General features: G+C 44.3%; 1 protein-coding gene and 1 non-coding gene across 2 annotated transcripts; both read left to right on the top strand.

The window, feature by feature from the left end:
* The first annotated feature begins 11,394 nt into the window (after nucleotides 1–11,394).
* LOC119280219 (histone H3.3-like) lies at nucleotides 11,395–12,218 on the top strand. Its single transcript, XM_037561146.1, has 4 exons — nucleotides 11,395–11,477; nucleotides 11,662–11,732; nucleotides 11,824–11,914; nucleotides 12,021–12,218. Exons 1-4 carry the CDS (start codon nucleotides 11,403–11,405, stop codon nucleotides 12,216–12,218), a joined length of 435 nt encoding a protein of 144 aa, XP_037417043.1. The 5' UTR covers nucleotides 11,395–11,402.
* A 471-nt stretch (nucleotides 12,219–12,689) lies between these two features.
* On the top strand, nucleotides 12,690–12,772 carry LOC119282893. The gene has a single exon (XR_005138924.1). It is a non-coding gene; the product is annotated as a small nucleolar RNA SNORD24 (small nucleolar RNA).
* The last annotated feature ends 9,171 nt before the right edge of the window (nucleotides 12,773–21,943 follow it).

The raw sequence follows: 21,943 nt of genomic DNA, 5'->3' as shown, positions 1-21,943 counted from the left end.
TTCCTCTTGAAGTGCTTCTACGCGCTCCGTTTCTAGGAGCTTCGCCCGCACCTCTCTGAACTGTTAAGAAGGAGATCAATATGCATGTGTATTAGTTGTGTGACTAGATATCGATAATGGTGTAAAAATTGTGAATAGTGTTTTGACAAGCGTACCCATTCCTGTCTTTGAGATCTGCTCCATTCGGACGCCATCATGCGAATGTTCTCGCAAACGCAGATTGCACACAGATCAGTCCCCTGCGCCTGCTTCATGGCCTTTACGAGAATGGAATTTTATCAGATAATAATTAATCAAGCATGATAATTAAAGAGATGGCAGCTAGCTAGCTAGCTAGTACTACTTAATTACTTACCTTGGGTCTTCCCATTTAAGCTTTTCTTTCCATTCGCCGTTCGTGACCCTAATGAACCTTGCCCAAGCCCTGCCTGCCGAAAAAGAAAATGAATAAAGGGGTTATTAAATAGTTCATATCATGAAATGATGAACTAAATAGGCCGAGATATATAATTAATAATGATTGAAATTACCTGTTGACTATCCCAAACAAGATGTTATAGTCAGTTTTTTCTTTGAGTAGTGAGTCCAGTATTTCAACTGTTTCGGCGTCAACTTTAATGATACACAAGACCCAGTGATATCTGCATGCACACACGTTTGCATGTCTTAATTAAGCGGGCATATTTAAGCAAAAACATGTAGCTAGCTAGTAGGCAAAAACAGAGAATTTGTAGTACAAGACAGTGTGACTCACTGGAAGTTGTAAGGAAGTAGTATATCTTCATTGTATTTGAGGCGCTTCAAGAACTCTAGCATGCTGTCCTCTACGGCCTTTCGATGACATTCATCTAATTTCCATGTGTATTCATTAACGGTGTTTGGGTCAATGAACCCAATGCCATAGCGTCCACCTTTTCTCATTTCATACATCTTCATCCTGCATATAATACCACAGAAAAGAATATAGTGAGGATAATTACAGGTAATGATTGATCAAAAGGATCACTACAGCTAGCTTGAGACTTAAATTACAGAAAGAAATCACTTACATACAATAGCAACTGACGATAGATTTGTCAAGTGCGTCTTGATTGTATAACTGAAACAGTTCAGAATACTCAACGGACACAGCTTTCTCATGGTAGTAATGATCCTCCTTGACATTCACCATGAGGGACAATCGATCGAAAATCTTTGTAATGTCCATGTACCATTGATGCAATTCATACATTCTCGTTGGGAGGTTCTTGACCTTGTCTGGCTCGACCAAAGGTTGGCCCCGGACATATTTCCGTTTTATTTCATCCTCTCTAAGCACGGGCATGGGCTCGATCTCGAGGAGTTGTCCAACAGTGATTTTGAGAACTGCAGCCTGCATTATATGCTCCTCCGTTATTACCATATTGCCCACCTCAGGAACGTAAACTGTTTGCCCACAATAATATTGGGCGCGCGTACTGTCATGTGTTGTTGGCACAACAAGCGAGGGGATCGATTGCGCCGCCTGTTCTCCCAGATGGGGAATGGTTTTCCCGCATTTTTTGACAGCTGCTTCTTGTTTGCTCGATCCCGAGCTCGCCTCCTTACGTACACGTGCTCGATTTAACTTCCTGATGTGGCGCTCATAGTCTGTGTCAACAGGCTTGGGAGCTGGTGGTTGAGCCATACGAATGAAGTGGTCAATCATTTCCTCAGGCACTTTCTCCCTTGGCGGCGTTGGTGGTTTCGGTGCAAAATGGGCTTCCACCTCGGACTTCGATATGGCTGCGATTTCCTCCTCGGACCTGTCATAAGCCCTCTGCGGAAGAGGCGTGAGGCTTGGACCATATTTATATCGCTTGCCTCCGCCTGTACTTCCTGTACTACCTCGACTCGTACCGCTACGCACCATAGCTGCGGGGTGTCTCTTCTGTGATTGCTGAGGCAGTGGAGACGGCTGACGGGGCTGAGTTGGACGAGGAGGAGTGGCCTCCTGAAGCTGTGCCGGACTTGGAGGAGGAGTGGCCTGAGGTTGTGCCGGACTTGGAGGAGGAGTGGATGTCTGACGCTGTGGCGGACTTGGAGGAGGAGGAGTGGCCTGACACTTTGCCGGACTTGGAGGAGGAGTGGCCTGACACTTTTCCGGACTTGGTGGACTTGCAGGAGCGGGAGACTACTGACTCGGTTGCGGACTTCGACGAGGAGTCGGCTGACGCTGTGTCGGTGGCCTTCGAATTATGATGCAATCCTTTTTCCATAGGATGATACAATGTTTGGCGTCTCCGAGAAAGCGCTCGTCGTCACCTCCAGGATAGTCAAGCTCTAGCTCCGAATATGGGTCCACCACCTCATCAACCAAGACACGAGCATAGCCCGCTGGAATCGGGTTGCAATGGAAGGTTGCCTCGGGGGGATTTGTAAAAGCAATGGCGTCCGCCACCTTCATGGATATGTTCTTCATTTTGACGTGTAGCTCGCAGCTAGTGTTCTCCGTGATGTCATCCATGGGGTATCTACCCAGCATTGGGTCGTCCGGGGCGGAACCCACGCTGCTTCTCGGCATGGATGGGGCGGTGCTATCCAATGCTGGATCATTCGCTAGCTGCTGCAGCAGCTGAGACCCCCTTTGCTGGGTAAGTGAGTCGATCTGCTCCTCCTGCCGCTGGAATTTGACTAACAATTCCGCTTGACTTGCTTCTAGGCCTTGAATGCGTTCATAGTCCCGCTTCCTCTGCTTCTCCTCCATCTTCCTCTTCTTCTCCTCCACAATCTTCTTTCTCGCACGGGTTCTGTAGTCGTTGTTCCAGTCTGAGAACCCCTCATACCACGGAATAGCGCCCTTGCCTCGTGTTCTTCCCGGGTGTTCAGGATTTCCCAGGGCACGCGTAAGCTTGTCGTCTCTCTGTTGGGCTGGAACACCCCCGATCGTGCCTCTTCTATTGCAATAAGTATCGCATCGTCGGCTCCCTTCAGACTTGCCCTCGTCGAAACATTGCTTGTCTTCAGGTCCAACTCCCCCCCCATGCGCATAGAACCAAGTCATGACCCTGGAGGGCCAGCTCTTAGTAACCGGAGTGTCACCTGCATCCTCCATCTCTTTCTCAGACTTATCCCACTTAGGCATTGCCACCGCATAGCCACCTGGCCCCAGCTTATGGAACTTATCCTTTTTTCGGCATTCTTCTTGTTTATTCCAGACCGTTCCTTAGCTAATTCCGAATCCTTGAATTTCACAAAATCGTCCCAATGAGCACGTTGGTTCTCTAGTGTTCCCTCGAATACTGGAGTCTTCCTTCCTCCCTTGACGTACTTGTCCCATTCACGATTCTTGTGGTTCTTGAATGGAACCGCCATCTTCCTAAGAGCAGCGTCCTTGACTTTCTGCACATCTGCTTCTGTGAAATAGTCTGGTAGGGTGAAATATTCCATGAGAGTATCCCAAATTAGATCTTTTTGATTCTTGTCGACAAAAGTAACATCTGGACGTGGAGCAGCGTCCTCTTTGCCTTTTTGTCTTTTGTCTTTTGCTGGCTCTCTCCATTCTTGAAGGGAGATCGGGAGTTGGTCCTTCACAAGAACTCCGCACTGACGAATGAATTTGTCCGCAATCTTCTTAGGCGCTAATGGTTCACCATTAGGTCTGACTGCCTCGATATTGTACTTTATGCCCTCCTTCAACTTTTTGTTCGGGCCTCATTTCGTCCTTTTGCCTGAAGATTTGCTCGATCCGGATGGCTGAAAGAACAAAGATCGATTCGTTAATATATCTTCAAGTCATTTAAAACATGTGATGATCACCAGATACCTGCTTATATTAATATATATACCTCGCCGGTCTTTGTTGTTTCAGGATCAACATGTTCTTCGTCATCGTCATAATCGTAGTTCATGACTTCATCAATTCGGTCGTCGCGATCGAATATCATATCACCCTCTCCGGTGTTGTTTAGAAATTCGGAGCCGTCATAATCTTCTTCATTCTGATCATCATTTGTCCCACGTATCATATCGAACATGGTTTGTTCTCCCTCTCTATCGGTATTGTCTGCCATAGCTTTTATTTAACTAATTCAAAAGAAATATAAAACAATTTAGTATTCAAATTACATCGTCTCGAATAATATATATAATCTCAAATACTTCGTCTAGAATAATAGATATAATCTCGAATACATCGTCTCAAATAATATATAATATTGAATAGTACATCACTAGCTAGCTAATTAAAGATCGAATACTACAAAAGAATCTAGGACACTCGCGGTTCCTGCGGCGCGGGCGGTGGACACCCAAAGAGAAGGAACCCTCACAGGATCATAGCTGAAGTGAGATCCCTGAAGATACTGCCAGGTATTGGAGAACCTGCCGCCCTCTAACGCAACCATGTAGCGATGGACATGCTCGTCCTCCTCCCTGACACGGCGACGTACCACCTCCGGCAGGGCCGGGTCCCTCCGCACCGAAACTGGCCCACGCGAACGCCACCAAACGAGATCAGGGTCGACGACGGGACCTGGTGCCGTGTTCCTCATCAAGCGGCGCGCCCCTCCAGGCAGCACTTCCCAGTGCCAGCCCGGCGGAGCCCAGTCCCGGACATGGGTCGGCTGGACGTCGTCGCGGACGGGTCGACGGCGAGGATGCGGGCCGGGCATCGTCGAGAACAAATACTAGCTATATGCCCGCAAAAAGTAACATTTTTTTAATGATTGGATTTTGATAACTAAAATTTCTAACATTTCTATATAACACTAATTATGCTAATCTAAATAATCTAAATAACACTAAAATTTCTAACATTTCTATATAACACTAATTTCTAACATTTCTATATAACACTAATTTCTAACTGATTAAACACTAATTATATCCGTCTAACATGCATTCATACATATATAATAGTGAAAAAATAATAATCTAAATAATCTGAACTAATTAAACATACAAAATACGTGTGTGTGTGTACTAATTAAACACTAATTATCTAAACTAATTAAACATACAAAATAATAATCTAAATAATCTAAACTAATTGAAGACTAATTATCTAAACTAATTAAACATGCTTGTGTGTGTGTGTACGGGCTCGGGGAGGGCTCACAGCGGGCGAGGCGACGGCGAGGCGACGGCCGGGGCGGCGACGGCGGGGCGGTGCGACGGGGACGGGGACGGCGCGACGGGGACGGGGACGGCGCGACGGGGACGAGCCCGGGGCAGCGACGGAGACGAGGGCGGCGACGGGGACGGGGGCGGCGACGGAGACGAGCGGCGACGGAGACGATCGAGGGCGGCGGCGACGGCGACGGAGACGGAAACAGAGGAACGAACAGAGAGGGAAACTGAAATTTTCGTAGCCGTTGTATATATAGAAGGCACCTTTAGCACCGGTTGGATCCACCAACCGGTACTAAAGGCCTGTTTTGGCCAGGCCAAGCGGCGGGAAGCGACCCCCATTAGTACCGGGTGGTGGCACAAACCGGTACGAAAGGCCCCCCTTTAGTACCGGTTTGTGCCACGACCCGGTACTAAAGGGGGTGCGCTGGCGCAGGTGCGGTGCGACAACTTTAGTCCCACCTCGCTAGCCGAGGGGCGATCGCACTGGTTTATAAACCCCCGTGCGGTCACTCTCTCGAGCTCCTCTACAAAGCAGGCTTACTGGGCCTACGTGTTCTTTGTAGCCCTGTGGGCCCACTTGGCCTTTGCGGGCCTGCATCCTGGCCCAACGACAGGTTGGGTTTCTAGTCGTATGCAGGCCGCTCTGGCCTAGTAGGCGGGCTTTTTTTATTTTATTTTTTGCTTTATTTTTTTTGTGTATTTAGAGTTTCTTTGTGAACATTTTTGTTTTAGGTACAAAAAATTACAAACTTTCTGTTAGTGCCGGTAATTTTCAAATTTGAATAGTTTAAATTTTGAATTATTTGAAATTAGTGTGAAGCACTAGTTTGTGAATAACTTAACTTTAAAAATCAGTAAAGGCATGAAAGAATTTGTTTGCACATAAAATTTCTTCGCGTTTCAAATGCCAAAACACATAACTACCCTAACTATTACAGAGATTCCCCTCTCGGTGCGAAACACAGAAGAAAGTGATGATAGCTAGTGAAGCCGATCACATCCCAGATCCTTGGGTGTGAAACTTTTGCTTCGCGTGTGTCCCTTTGCGCCGTAACCATGGAAAATCTTCATCATTTAACGGGATGCTCGGGTCAATATTCACTGTGAATGGAGCAATTTCATCAAACTTTTCATAATCTTCTGACTTGTCTGTTTTGTCATCCACTCCCACAATGTTTCTCTTCCCAGAAAGAACTATGTGCCGCTTTGGCTCATCGTACGATGCATTCGCTTCCTTATCTTTTCTTTTTCTTGGCTTGGTAGACATGTCCACATAGAAAACCTGTGCCACATCATTGGCTAGGACGAATGGTTCGTCTGCATACGCAAGATTGTTGAGATCCACTGTTGTCATTCCGTACTGCGGGTCTTCCATTACCCCGCCTCGTGTCATATTGACCCATTTGCACCGAAACAAAGGGACCTTTAAACCACGTCGATAGTCAAGTTCCCATATGTCCTGTATATAAACATAATATGTTTCCTTTCCTGTCTTGGTTTCTGCATCAAAGCGGACACCACTGTTTTGGTTGGTGCTCTTCTTATCTTGGGCGATCGTGTAAAATGTATTACCATTTATCTCGTACCCTTTGAAAGTCATTATATTCGAAGATGGTAACTGGGACAGCAAGTACAGGTCATCTTCAATAGAGGTGTCATGCATGGTACGTGTCTGCAACCAGCTGGCGAAACTCCTGGTTTGTTCACGTGTAATCCAGTCATTAGACCACTCCGGGTGTTTGGAGCGTAGCAAATTCTTGTGTTCATCCATATACGGAGCCACCAAGGCGGAATTCTGTAGAACTGTGTAGTGTGCTTCAGTGAGAGAATGTCCGTCCATACATATTATTTGTTCCCCTCCTAGCGTGCCTTTTCCATCCAGTCTGCCCTTATGCCGCGATTCAGGAACACCAATCGGCTTAGGTCAGGAATAAAGTCAATACAAAACTCAATGACCTCATCATTTTGATGGCCCTTGGAGATGCTTCCTTCTGGCCTAGCACGGTTATGAACATATTTCTTTAAGACTCCCATGAACCTCTCAAAGGGGAACATATAGTGTAGAAATACAGGACCCAAAACGTTAATCTCTTCGCACAGGTGAACTAGGACGTGTGTCATGATGTTGAAGAAGGATGGTGGGAACACCAACTCGAAACTGACAAGACATTGCACCAAATCATTCTGTAACCTTGGTATGATTTCTGGATCGATTACCTTCTGAGAGATTGCATTGAGAAATGCACATAGCTTCACAATGGCTAATCGAACGTTTTCCGGTAGAAGCCCCCTCAATGCAACCGGAAGCAGTTGCGTCATAATTACGTGGCAGTCATGAGACTTTAGGTTCTGGAACTTTTTCTCTGCCATGTTTATTATTCCCTTTATATTCGATGAGAAGCCAGACGGTACCTTAATACTGAGCAGGCATTCAAAGAAGATTTCCTTGTCTTCTTTGGTAAGAGCGTAGCTTGCATGACCCTGATATATGCCTTCTTCTCCGTGCATATGTTGCTGGTCCTCCCGTGCCTCAGGTGTATCTTTTGTCTTCAATACACGCCCAAGAAGCCAAGAAGGTCACACAAAGATTCTTCGTCACGTGCATCACATCGATTACGGAGCGGACCTCTAGGTCTTTCCAATATGGCAGGTCCCAAAATATAGATTTCTTCTTCCACATGGGTGCGCGTCCGTCAGCGTCCTTTGGAACAGGTTGTCCGCCAGGACCCTTTCCAAATATCACCTTCAAATCCTTGACCATATCATGTACATCAACACCAGTACGGTGGCGAGGCTTCGTCCGGTGATCCGCCTCACCTTTGAAATGCTTGCCTTTCTTTCTTAAGGGATGCCTGCTCGGAAGAAATTGACGATGTCCCAGGTACACATTCTTCTTACAACTATTCAAATATATACTGCCGGTATCATCCATACAGTGCGTGCATCTGTGGTATCCCTTGTTTGTCTGTCCTAAAAGGTTACTGAGAGTAGGCCAATCATTGATGGTCATGAACAGCAATGCCTTTAGGTCAAATTCTTCCTGTTTGTGCTCATCCCATGCACGTACACCTGTTCCATTCCATAGTTGTAAGAGTTCTTCAACTAATGTCCTTAGGTACACATCAATGTCGTTGCCGGGTTGTTTAGGGCCTTGGATGAGCACTGGCATCATAATGAACTTCCGCTTCATGCACAACCAAGGAGGAAGGTTATACAAACATAGAGTCACAGGCCAGGTGCTATGGTTGCTGCTCTGCTCCCCAAAAGGATTAATGCCATCTGCGCTTAGACCAAACCATATGCTCCTTGTGTCATCTGCAAACTCCTTCCCATACTTTCTTTCGATTTTTCTCCACTGTGACCCGTCAGCGGGTACTCTCAACTTTCCGTCTTTCTTATGGTCTTCTCTGTGCCATCGCATCGCCTTGGCATGCTCTTTGTTTTGGAACAAACGTTTCAACCGTGGTATTATAGGAGAATACCACATCACCTTGGCAGGAATCTTCTTCCTGGGGCGCTCGCCCTCGACATCACCATGCTCATCGCGCCTGATCTTATAGCGCAATGCACCACATACCGGGCAAGCGTTCAAATCCTCGTACTCACCGCGGTAGAGGATGCAATCATTAGGGCAGGCATGTATCTTCTGCACCTCTAACCCTAGAGGGCAGACAGCCTTCTTTGCTTCGTACGTACTCTCGGGCAATTCGTTGTCCTTTGGAAGCATATCCTTTATCATTACCAGCAACTTTCCAAATCCCTTGTCAGATACACCAACTCTGCCTTCCATTGCAGCAATTCCAGTGTGGTGCCCAGCTTTTTCTTATCACCTACGCAATTCGGGTACAACAATTTTTTGTGATCCTCTAACATGCGCTGCAACTTCTTCTTCTCCAAATCACTTGCGCAGTTTCTCTTTGCATCGGCAATGGCCCGACCTAGATCATCAACGGGCTCATCTGATGCCTCTTCTTCAGCTTCTTCCCGCATTGCCGGCTCAGCTTCTTCCCGCATTACCGGCTCAGCTTCTTCCCCCATTGTTGTATCATCGTATTCAGGGAACCCTTGGCCAGGATGGCTATCGTCGTCCTCTTCTTCTTCATTGTCTTCCATCATAACCCCTCTTTCTCCATGCTTGGTCCAAACATTATAGTGGGGCATGAAACCGGACTCAAACAGGTGGACGTGAATGGTTCTTGACATAGAGTAATTGCGACCATTCTTACAGCCAGCACATGGACAAGGCATAAAACCATCCGCCCGCTTGTTTGCCTCAGCCGCAAGCAGAAAAGTATGCACGCCCTCAACGAACTGGGGAGAGCATCAGTCATCGTACATCCATTGCCGGCTCATCTTCATTACACAACACCGAATAGACCAAATTAATACAAGTTCATACATAAAGTTCATACAACACTTAAATGCAACAAACAAATAACTCTCTAGCTAAAGCATTTAAATGCAACAACAAATGCGATCAAGATCGCAACTAAGGTAACAATTGATCCAACAACATAATAATACCAAGCCTCACTATCGATGGCATATTTTCTAATCTTTCTAATCTTCAAGCGCATTTTCTCCTTCTTGATCTTGTGATCATCGACGACATCGGCAACATGCAACTCCAATTCCATCTTCTCCCCCTCAATTCTTTTCAATTTTTCTTTCAAGTACTCGTTTTCTCTTTCAACTAAATTTAACCTCTCGACAATAGGGTCGGTTGGAATTTCCGGTTCACATACCTCCTAGATAAAAATATCTATGTCAACTTGATGGGCATAATTTTTCATAAACACGAAATGCAACAAATAGTTTTAAAAGAGAATATACCACATCCGAATCATAACAAGGACGAGGGCCGACGGGGACGAATATCAAAACCATGGCACTATGTATAACAAAGAACGTACGGGTAAGATAATTATTATATGAGTAACTATATATCCAAATCACACAAACATCAATTTTTTATATAAAATTTCATGAACAAGAGGCTCACCACAAGGTGGTGCCGGCGACGGGACGATGCGGGCGATCGACGGTGGTTACGACAGAGATTTAGAAGGCACTAAGTAAACCACACCTACATATGCAAACTAAGTGTTATTTTGACCTCAAATTGCATATAAATCAAATACTAGCACATATATATATTTCCTCCCAAATTACTAAACTCACAAATTAATAACTATATAAAGCATTGCAAGAGCTAACCTTTGTGATCACTTGAATGGATGGGGGCCTTCAAATCTTGACAAATTTTGGGCAAAATGTGTGATGAGCTCGAGGGGAGAAGAGGAAGAACAGAGAGGAGAGGAGAGGGGAAAGGGGGAAGAACAGAGCGAGCTGGACGAAGGGTTTATATGCAGGAGGACCTATAGTACCGGTTCGTGGCACGAACCGGTACTAAAGGTGCTGGAGGGGGCCCAGACTGGCAACATCTTGCCACCACCCTCATTAGTACCGGTTCGTGGCACGAACTGGTGCTAAAGGTTAGCCACGAACCGGTACTAATGAGAGCGGCCCGGCTAGCCGTTGGAACCGGCACTAATGTATACATTTGTGCCGGCTCTAATACAAACCGACACTAATGTGCTTCACGTTTGACCCTTTTTCTACTAGTGTGAAATGACCATTGCTTGTTCAATCAGTAAATTCTTCAGTGTTCTTGGCTTCTTAGTACATGCACATTGAGTACATGCACATTCACATTTATTGTATCTGAATTGTATCAACTTGCCAGTTAGCTAATTACTAAAATCATGTGCACATAACTATGTGAAGTTGATGTTCAACCATTACATGTGATAACTAGGAAGCATATTTTTATCAGTGGACTGCTATTTCTTTTCTTGCTTCTGTTTGCAAAATTAGGTGATCATGGTAGCCTTGTTTTCTTTAGTGTTAAAAAAAGTACTAGGCTACAGTTTTTAGTGTGTCATCTTTATATATGTCTTTCGAGTGAACAAACTATGCTAAAGGTAGATCAGGACTTTCATCTGAAGTGGAATTCTATCTTGGGTCTGATCTTTTGAATGAAAAGTTTTAGTTGGAAATACACTGCTTTCTATCTGAAGGGGTTTATAGCTGTGTTGTATGATGTTGTTAGCTTTTGATGTACAAAATTTTGGTAGGTATTCTAGGCTGATGATTGTTGGGACTCTATAGTTATTGAATGGATTTGCTAGCAACAAGGTGCCAGGCACAATTTACTGGTTATGAGAAGACTACAGTTGTGTTATTGTGATATTCAATTTATAGATTTGAGTATGTTCTATTTTTGCTTCAGGTAAACCAAGGTTTTGCTCATGGCTCGTACTAAGCAGACTGCTCGTAAGTCCATTGGAGGAAAGCCTCCTAGGAAGCAGCTAGCCACCAAGTTTGTGACTGCAATATTGATAGTTTACTTATGCCATGTCTTTATTTATTGTTTAGGTAAATTGAACTGGGTATAATTTGAACCTCAACCTTCATTGCTAGCTTATGACCAGATATCCTACTAATGTATATGGACTATCATGGTATTATTGTTAATTTAACCATGTGCTCTACTTTGCTTTTTGACAGGCTGCCCGTAAGTCTGCTCCCACAACTGTGAAGAAGCCTCACCGTTACCGCCCTGGAACTGTTGCTCTTCGGTGTGTAAAATCTTCCAACCTATACTAGCATGTGTTATAGTTTTGTTTTGAAGTATTCTCAAATGAGTAAATTTTGTGCTTGACTTTGCAGTGAGATCCGCAAGTACCAGAAGAGCACGGAGCTACTCATCAGGAAACTTCCATTCCAGAGGCTTGTTAGGGAGATTGCCCAGGACTTCAAGGTGATCAATCAACTTGTGCACTACATTGTGATGCTCCTGTTGTGTCAACTCTTATAGTATGATGAATCAGGTAAACTAAAAGCACCATCCTGTTCTGTCTGTGCAGACTGACCTCCGCTTCCAGAGCCATGCGGTGCTGGCCCTTCAGGAGGCTGCAGAGGCCTACCTGGTGGGTCTCTTTGAGGATCCGTGGCGAGAGGGCTTAAGGAGCTTGCTTTGCCTGTGGGAATGGCTCTGGCGGGCATCTGTGTCTGCTTTTGCTGCTGTTTTTAGTGATTGTTTGGAACTGCTAGCTCTAATTTAGCTTACTTCTCGTTCCTCTATTTCTGCTGTCAATATTCCCATGGCAATTTAGGTAACTATAGTAATACTGTACAAGAAACATCATTGCATTACAAGTTGGGTTTGAATCTACTTGTGAGCAACTGGGTGCGCCCATTCTAGAAATATGATATGTAGATTTGCTTCACAGAACTAATGATGATGCACGTATTTGGAACAGTCCAGTCCATTCTCACAACCAATTAAGTCCAAAGCTCACACCTCTCTGTTGATGATGCATGTACATTCCAGTTAACGAATAACACGGGATTAATTAATTCTTGGGCTCTTCTAGCCGTGCTTCTTACTCTAGGTTCCAAGTAGAGATTCCTATATACGTATACTTGCTTTGCTGCCGATTCCTGACTCTGTCTGTCTGTTTTGGAACTGTAAAATGCAGTGATGCCAAACCTCGCCTCTTCTTCAACTGATTAATTTTCTGCGTGCCAAACAGAGCCTGTGATGTTATCAAAATATTTGCTACTCTTAATGGGTTTATCCCACTTGATGATCTTAACCACCAAGATCTCTGAGGCTCTTATTTCTAGTCTAATGTTATCAGTATAGTACATCCGCTGTTTGCATGATAGATACATATATGTGACATCAATTTGTCATTGGATATTGCTGGAAACTAGCTATGTCAAATCAATTTCTTGGTTGTCTAGTTTGTTATGTCACATCAACTATATGCTTTTTCTGAGATTGTGTTTTAGCTACTGCCACTTTGAGCTATTGTTGATTTTAGTTATCAATTACAACAAAGCATTCTTACATTCCATCCTTGATCTTACTACTAAGTAGCACCCCCTGTTGTTGTTGTTGTTATTCACCTTATCCTTGTTGTTCTGTTTTCTTGTTCGCAGATATTTTGAGTAAACTCAAGACGAAAGATGTTCAAAGAAGCTCCAAGACATTCTTATATAGCAAGTTATGTAATAATAGCTGGGTTATCTGGGAATTTAATGTATCTTCTCTCTGTTTGTGAATAAATAGTAATTATGTATGTGATTTAATGTATCTTCTCTCTGTGAATTTAATGTATGTTTCAGAATTACAATTCCCATTTCATATGTAATAGTAATTATGTATGTGATTTGAAAATGCTGCAATGAAAACATGACTCATGCGACCCACTTATCAAAATAATTTGAGCACATTTGAAATTTCTGATGTGTGGGACCAGTGTATGATATTATGATATTTGGGACAAATGTAAAACAGTGGAAAATATAATAGCAAAAAGTAAAAGATCATACGCTGTAAAAGGACGCATCTAGAAATAAAAAGGATGAGTTGTTGCGCTAGGCCCATGTAGCTAGCAAAAATTAATAGGAAAAATAAATATTTAAAAGGCCGAATTGTTGGGCTCAGCCCATGTAGAAAATCTTATTGGACTGGGCTGAATCTTGTGCCACATCAGATTGCCACGCTGGATGCCTACGTGGCTTGGGGAGGTTGCTAGTGACCAAAACGCCACACTAGACGTATTTTGGTCATAAACGTCCACGACCATTCCAGAAGAAAGGTCGCTATAGTCAGTTTACGACTGCCAGCTTTGGACCTTCTGTTTTTGGTCACAAAAAGGTCGCAAATGAAAAACCATGACCTTTCAGTGACCAATAGTGGTGGTCACAAGTTTACATATTTCTTGTAGTGTATCCTCACTATATTATTGTCTGTGATATTATGCAGAATGAAGATCTATGAAATGAAAAAAGCTGGATGCAATGGCATTGGGTTCATTGACCCAAATACCATTAGTCAAGAGACATGGTCACAGCAATTCTATCGAAAAGAAACAGAGAAAAGCTGACGACAGTTCTTGAAGCGCCTAAATACGAATCGAGATATACTACTTCCTACAACTTTGGGTGAGTCACACTATCTTGTACTACAAATTCTGTTTTTGCTTACTAGCTAGATGTTAATAAGTGTATAGGGTTTAGGGTAGTTGATGAGTGTTATGCACATGCCCTCTTAATTTATACATGCAAATGTGTGCGCATGTAGTTTCCACTGGATCTTGTTAATCATTCAAGTTGACGAAGCAAAAGTTGAAGTACTGAACTCGCTACTTAAACTAGTTATTGAGTACGAAATCATGAAGGGGATGGTCAACAAGTAATTTCAATCATTATCTAACTATATGTCGACCTCTTTAGTTCGTCATTTCCTGAGATCAACTAATTAATAACTCCTTTATTCATTTTCTTTGCCGGTGGGCAGGGCTTGGGATAAGTACATCAAAACGGTTCCAGGCCAATGGAAAGAAAAGTTGTTTTGGTATTGATCCAAGGTAATTAATTAAGTAGTACTAGCTAGCTACCATCTATTGTCACATCCCTAGATCTGATAATGCCAAGTGCTAGCATCTGGTGTTGCATCATGTTTAAATTCAAGGAATTTGAATTGAGGAATTTCCAAAAGCCTTAGAAAACCTCTAAAAATAACCAACTTTTAAATCTCATCAAATGAGTCCAAGAAAATGTTCCTCTTATTCTATAAAAATATTGGCATGAGGTAAAATTCAAACCAATATTTTTGGAGTCACAGAAATAATTTATTTTTGGCCTTTTGAATAAAATCAATGACATATTTGAGTTGGATTTATTTCTGTTATATAAGAAATAAAGTCCAAACATTTTTGTAAGTTGCATGTGACCTTGGGCTAGTCCTGAGCTCATATAACAATTTATAGAAAGTTTATAAAAATGATTTGATGTTACCTGGCGCCACCAACCGGCCCACCACTGCAGCTGGTCGGCCCAGCCCACCACCGCCCCCTCACTGTCGTCTTCCTCCCTCGCCAGAAGGACGGAGGCGCGTGGTCGCCCCGCGCCGGGCACCTCATCCCTCCCTGCCTGCCTGGCTCCTCCCCGGTGCTCAAAGACGACGCCACGGAGACGCCACGCACCCCCCGGGCCCTCTCACTCCTCCCCCCGTGCTCATCCCCTCCCATGTCCCTCTCGCACGCACCCACCCGAGCGCAGCCGCAGCCGCCGCTCGCCTTCCACGCGCTCAACGCTGTTGCCATGCCCCCTCGACCCATCTACAAGGTCCACGTCGAAGTCTTCTTCCTCTTCAACAAGCTGCACGAGCTCGGACGCCCTGTGGAGCCGTCTTCGCCCTCGTCTTCCTCCTCGGGCACCCAAGATCATCGTCGTGGTTTTGTCGCCTCCGAGCCGTCCCCAAGCACGTTGAGCTGCCCAACGACCTCCCAGTGAGCTCTGCTGCATTTCCCCTCTCTTTCTCGCATCTTTCCCGTCCTCTAGCAGTCGCGTTCATCGAGACAGAGAACCACCACCGCCCGAGCTTGTCGTCGGCATAGCTCCGGCGACCATTAGGTCATGCCAGTGCGTCCAAACGCTTCGCAGCAACACGTAGAGCCTTGCAGGAGCTTTAGATCGTCCTTTTGCACGCCGTAGCCCTGACCCCAAGCTCGCTCGAGCTCCGGACGCCGCTGTGGTCGTCACCGGTGACGATACAAGCCATTCTAGGCCAGGAGACCACCACCATCTGATGTGTCAGGCCGCCAGCATCCTAGAGCTGCCTCCAGCGCATCCAGCCGTGCTCTTGCAGCTTTTCCGAAGCCCGCGGCCGCCGCTGACCTCGCCGGCGGGTTTGACTTTTTTCGACGAGGGGTTTGACCTCCCCAGAGTCCATGACATGGGGGCCCCGCCCGGCCAATTAATCTAGTTCAAGTTTAATCCTAATTAGTTTAACCTAGGTTAGTGCTAATTAAACTAGGTTAGTTTAGTTAGTCACTGACACACAGGACCCACTGCTCAATTTGACCTGGGCTGGCGCCTTTGACTTGCTGACGTCACCCCAACGACATGCTGACGCAGATAACCTTTTCTGGATTTATTTTTAATTCAGGAAATTTAAAAAAATATCCAAAACTTCTAAAAATCATATAAAATCAACCGCAACTCCAAATGAAATAAGTTATATATGAAAAATGATCAAAAAAATCCAATCTAGCCATTTGTACCATTTTCATGCATGTTAGAGCAACTTATGGCTGCTGTTTAGGAGAAATCAATTATAGGGCATTTAATCCATCACACATGGAGTTTGATTTTGAACCTTGGGTTCAAACCAACTTCATTTAAATTGTTGCTAGTTGCATTAGCTCAAAAACACAACATATTGACATGTCATGATCATGCATCATATTGTTGCATTGCATTGATTGTGTTCCTTCTGTGTTGCCCATAATTGTCCCCTCTCGATAGACGTGGTTTTAGCGATGAGTTCGATGACACCGATGAAGAGCTATACTATCTTCAGAAGTGCTAGGCAAGCAAAAACCCCTTGTTCATTCCGATACAATCCCACTCTCTCTCTCCTGCTCTCTTTTACTGTGTTAGGACAACAATGATTCGTTTGTTACTTGCTGTGGTAGCTGAACCCCTTTATCCTCTGCATGACCTGTCATTGACACAGTAAATAGATGAAACCCACTAGCATGAGTAGGAGTTGTTTGAGCCCTGTTGTGCCCACTCATTCATGCTTGTTTGTCATGCGTGCTACTGTTAGAGTAGAGTCAGGTCTAATTCATCGGGGAGGAAACAAAGGTGTGTGAACATGTCCTACTGTGTGTGAGCTAAGTGTGTGAACACGATTTGGTAAAGGTAGCGGTGAGAGGCCATTTAGGAGTACATGGTGGGTTGTCTCATTGCAGCCGTCCTCAGGAACTGAGTCCTGTATTTGTGATCCATGAACAACTACTACAACACATTGGGATCCTTAATTGACTCTCTCGACTTATTAATCAACTCGATCTCTGTCCAGGAGTTGCAACTAGTTTCTGGTGTTTGTAGGTAGTGCTAGTAGTCAACCAAGTGGCACCCGGTACAGGTGGTCTTGGGACAGACTAGGCACAGTGGCCTGGTGTACCAAGTGGCACCCGGATGGTGGGCTTGGGAACCCTGCACACATCGATTGGGGCCGTGAGCGACACCCCGGCCGGATCTCCTTGCGGATGGAACCCGAATAGGCGATAAACCTGGACGAGAGACTTGTGTGGTTAGTCAGGTCATGGCCAACACCGTCGCTGGGCTTCCGCTTGAAGGTTGCCGAGTACATGTCGTGTAAATGGCGGTAAGTGGTGAGAGCATGTGTGAAGAAGTACACCCCTGCAGGGTTAATATGATCTACTCGAATAGTCGTGTCCGCGGTAGAGGACTTCTGGGTTGCCTATACAGTTCATAGACAAATGAAAGTGGATACTCTCAAATGCGCAAGATAAGCGTCAGTGCTATGGATGGCGTTCTCGTAGGAAGATGGGAGGGGATCCATATTGGTGTATTGGTTGGTGAATATGTGGACTCGTGTGCGCCACCTCAAAAGAGATACTTGCAGTCGTAGTTCAGGATAGCCACCGAGTCAAAGCTGGCTTGCTGCAGTTAAACCCTACCATCCCCTTTGTTGATAATGATGCATATATAGTTAGTTCTGATGTAAGTCTTGCTGGGTACATTTGTACTCACGTTTGCCTATTTTATGTTTTTGTAGAGATACTTCAGTCTAACTAGTAGTACCGCGTGGACTTCAATGTTTAGCTTGTTACCTCAGCTACGATCTTGTGCTCTCGGTAGAATCTTGTAGTTAGTCAGGCTTCTCAATCTTTTTCATTTGTAGATGTCTGTACTCAGACATGTTAAGCTTACGCATGTGCTTTGACTTGTGTGCTCTGAATGCTGGGTCATGAGACCCATGTTTGTAATATCTCGCTCCTCGGAGCCTATTGAATAAAATACTTGAGTTGTAGAGTCATGTTGTGATGCCATGTTGTATTTGCACATATCGAGCATATTGTGTGTATGTTATTGAAATGCTTGGTATGTGTGGGATCTGACTATCTAGTTGTTTATCCTTGGTAGCCTCTCTTACCGGGAAATGCCACCTAGTGCTTCCACTGAGCCTTGGTAGCTTGCTACTGCTCCGGAACACTTAGGCTGGCCGGCATGTGTACTTCTTCGTTCCTGTGTCTGTTCCTTCAGGGAAATGTCATGCGGTGTCTATCGGAGTCCTGTTAGCCTGCTACAGCCCGGTTTATTGGAGTCCTGCTAGCCCAGTTGCTACAGCCTGGATTCACTGTCTGTTGACCGACACGTTCATTGCTGGGTCATGTATGTCTGTCCTTATAAGTTAGTGCCACTTTGGGTTCACAACTAGCCATGTCTGCCTGGGCTCCTTGTCATATGGATGCTAGCGACACTATCATATACGTATGCCAAAAGGTGCAAACGGTCCCGGTCCTGGTAAGGCGACACCCGTGGGAATACCGTGCATGAGGCCGCAAAGTGATATGAGGTGTTACATGCTAGATCGGTGTGCCATTGAGTCGGGGTCCTGATAGCTTTGGTATCAGGGCTTGACTGCGTGTAGGATTACCAAGCCAAATTGGTCGAAGTTGAGTCTAGAAATTCTTAGTTATATAAGGGAATTGATTGTGGGATGGAACGTAAGGCTCTTTTTACTCCTTATACCTTATGCCTTATGATCCGAGACATCTTATCTTTCCTACGGGGTTAAGAACTAGGATTTATCTTCCTTTTATCAGGATCACGTGTTACTAATCTCTAGACTTATAAGATTGTTGGATTTAATCCCAGTTCAGTTTCTAAGACCTCTGTGTGTTCATACTTGGTCTCAGAAGCATGATATTATGATGATCAAGTGGTTATGCCACCATTTTTGTAGCTTGTCTCAAATATTTTCGATCCTTTACAGCCGTTATGCTGTCCGAGTCACCCCGGATATCTAAATAGTCTGATGCATTTGCAAATCCCTTCCTCCTGCTGCTGATGTCCCTTTGGGCCAGATTAACTATTCTAATCAGTTAGTTGAGGTACTCTATTGCCTCGACGTATATGTTGGAGCTATTATGATGACCCTAGGTGTCCAGAGTATCACCTAGTAATCTCGCCATGTTCTATGTCCAAGTGTGATGAAGTGTGATGATTCTGGCCATCATTTTCAAAAGCATCCCATGATTCCATTTAGTTGGTAGGTATTCTATTCCTGGGTTTTGAACCCGAGCCTCACCCTACTTACCTCATGTTGATAGTCTTTGCTCGTTACTTTAGGATATTAGTAACCTTTGCATTAGTCCTCGAGGTCCGTGGTATTTCCTTCTTCCAAATACTATGAACCACTTACGGCAGAAGTTTGATCCGATCAACACATCACAACCAGAGTACTCTTGACGAGTTCTCGATTCTATATTGTGACTCTGCCAGTTCAACCTTTCTACATGGGTTATCCGGAAGAAATATGTTGAACTCGTTTGACATGCTAGTCCATGCATCACAACTCAGAAAATCATATGTTCTTCTGGGTTGTCCCGCCTTAGTTTTCTTCTGACCTCCTCTATCAATTGATAGTCAGGAGTAAATGTGCACTCATGTTCATCATTGCCTTTTACTCTTGAGCTCTGTCAAGCCATTATATTCCAGAATGACTAGGAGAAACAAACTCCAGTACCTCATCCATATCCAGGATTGGGTCAAAGCAGTTGTGTTCCGCAGATCAAATACTAATCCCGCTTTTGATTATGTTTTACCTTGGAGTATTACCATCTTTACATCAAGAATGTCATGGGAATTGCACACCCTCTTATGAATTCTTGACGTAGTGATACTTCTCGCCATCATTATTCATTCCTCGGTTCCGTGTTGTTGCAACCGGAATGCCGACAAGTGAATCGTGATGTGTGAAATCTATACTCCTAGCAACTCCGTTGCTTGGTAGTTAAATGGAAAACAACCTCATTCTTAGCGTGTTGATTATTGAATCATCACCCTAAGGTTGATCGTGCTACCTAGTCCTTATTTCCGGTGCACTCCTCGATCAATAAGTTAGGATTGTGTCAATCCCTCGCTCTTTGATCATATCGTCTTGCCCTGGAAAGCAAAATTGTTCTCGAGCTTAGAAACATATTGGTGGTTCGTGATTTTCTGAATATCTTCTCGGAAGTATCACCAGGTTGTTCCTTGATCGCTATGTTCAGCTCTTGATCAAGTTGGTTCTTGTAACCACCCTTTCTCCAAGAATCCGTGTTGGATACCCTGAGCTAGTTGGATAAGCTAAACAACAACTTGGAGAGTTGGAAGGTAAAAGCTTGTCCGAATCAGTTCATTCGAAAGGGATATCCTAGTGTGTGTGTGTGTGTGTGTGTGTGTGTGTGTGTGTGTGTGTGTGTTGAAGAAAGATGATATTCTCACCGATTGGTCCTCGTGATCAGTTGTTGGATTTGTTGTCTTGTCAAAACTTTGATTTGAGTGTGGGCTATCCTCAAATCAAATTAGAACCAATGATATTCGTAATGTTGTCTTACTCGTGGTTGATTCCTCGAGCATACACCATTACATCCTTTGGTCTGACCAATGCTATGTCCTTGTTCACATAAATATGGAATTCCATTTATATGGTCATCCTGATGACTTGATGTTGAGCACATCAGCAGCATTTTATCTTCTCCATGATCATGTTGAACATCCATCTAGTGTTGGAAACTTTTGTAAACATTACATTCATGTCCCGTTCATGAAGTATATGTTTGGTGTATGAAGTGACGTCCTCTAATTCATGTGCATTCGATGCAAGATGCCGCCGTGAATTCGAGAAAGCTTGTTTTTACTTCCTCTGGAATCATCCCAAGTCAGTTATGCACGTGCGAAGTATTATGTGGTCTGTTAGACTGATCATGTTCGTTCCATATGAATTCTATAGCACACCAAGCCACTGATTGACTTGTTCAAGGAAAAGGAGTTCCTTCATAAGAGCTAATCTGGACTTATGTTAGGACTTCGATATCCTCGTTGATGGTTCCCAACCAGAACTCAGTAGTGTTTTTACTATAAGACTACTACATGGTCATGCTTGTCTGGGACAACGTGTTCACATGTGTGTAGCGGAACCAGCTTATGTTTTGGAGCTTGCTATCGTAGTTCATTCCCCGAGGAACTCGCAACTCATCTCGTCGAATTGTGTTGCACACTTTCAGTTTTCCTTCTAGACTTGATGAGTCTGGAATATTCTGACACCAACCAGATCTGAATCTCAGGCATATATGATGGTTAGAATGTCTTCCAAGAACTATAATATTGGTCTCTCTGTAACCCGATAAAGTGGATGTCGTGGCCAACACACCCAGCCGGGACCTATTATTGCAGTATCTTGATTGAGGAAGTTGGCCGCCTCCCCATAAGGATTTCGTAGGATTTACTCAAGTGGTTGTTCCTTATGGATTCTTGTGCTCCCGAAGTCCGACCTTTTACTTGATGTTCTAGATACATACCATATCTATAAATGGGTTGTGCTAGCACATCAAGGAGAACATTAGAAGCCAGATGCTAAATGTCTCTTGGTCGATCATCCAGATTTTGTTTCCTTTGCCTCGCTAAGGTGAAATATGAGAAGTTGTTGTCTTCCTTTGCATCTGCATCATCCGTCACTATTCATCATGGTAGTATGTTGTGTTTCCAGGATCCTTGACGCAGATGTTGGTAAAACCTTAATGAATATGGAAATGCTCAACTTCTTGAGAGCACGCTCGGTCACTGGGTTATATCCTCGGTAACAATCGAATGTGCCTTCCAATGCCCAGTTGTCTCAAAACCCTAGCTCTCTTTTCAAACTAGGTATGCCATTTCTTAGAAATCCTTCAATCGATCGTTTGTGAATTGCCTTAGC

The sequence above is a fragment of the Triticum dicoccoides genome, chromosome 3B, assembly GCF_002162155.2.
Source record: "Triticum dicoccoides isolate Atlit2015 ecotype Zavitan chromosome 3B, WEW_v2.0, whole genome shotgun sequence".
Taxonomy (NCBI): Eukaryota; Viridiplantae; Streptophyta; class Magnoliopsida; order Poales; family Poaceae; genus Triticum; species Triticum dicoccoides.
The sequence above is the reverse complement of the archived record's forward strand: the minus strand, read 5'-3'. Positions and strand labels throughout refer to the sequence as shown.

Coding starts and splice junctions, on each gene's coding strand:
- LOC119280219 (XM_037561146.1), top strand. CDS start 11,403: ATGGCTCGTACTAAGCAGACTGCTCGTAAGTCCATTGGAGGAAAGCCT. Junction 11,733..11,823: donor CCTGGAACTGTTGCTCTTCG/GTGTGTAAAATC, acceptor TTGACTTTGCAG/TGAGATCCGCAAGTACCAGA. Junction 11,915..12,020: donor AGATTGCCCAGGACTTCAAG/GTGATCAATCAA, acceptor CTGTCTGTGCAG/ACTGACCTCCGCTTCCAGAG.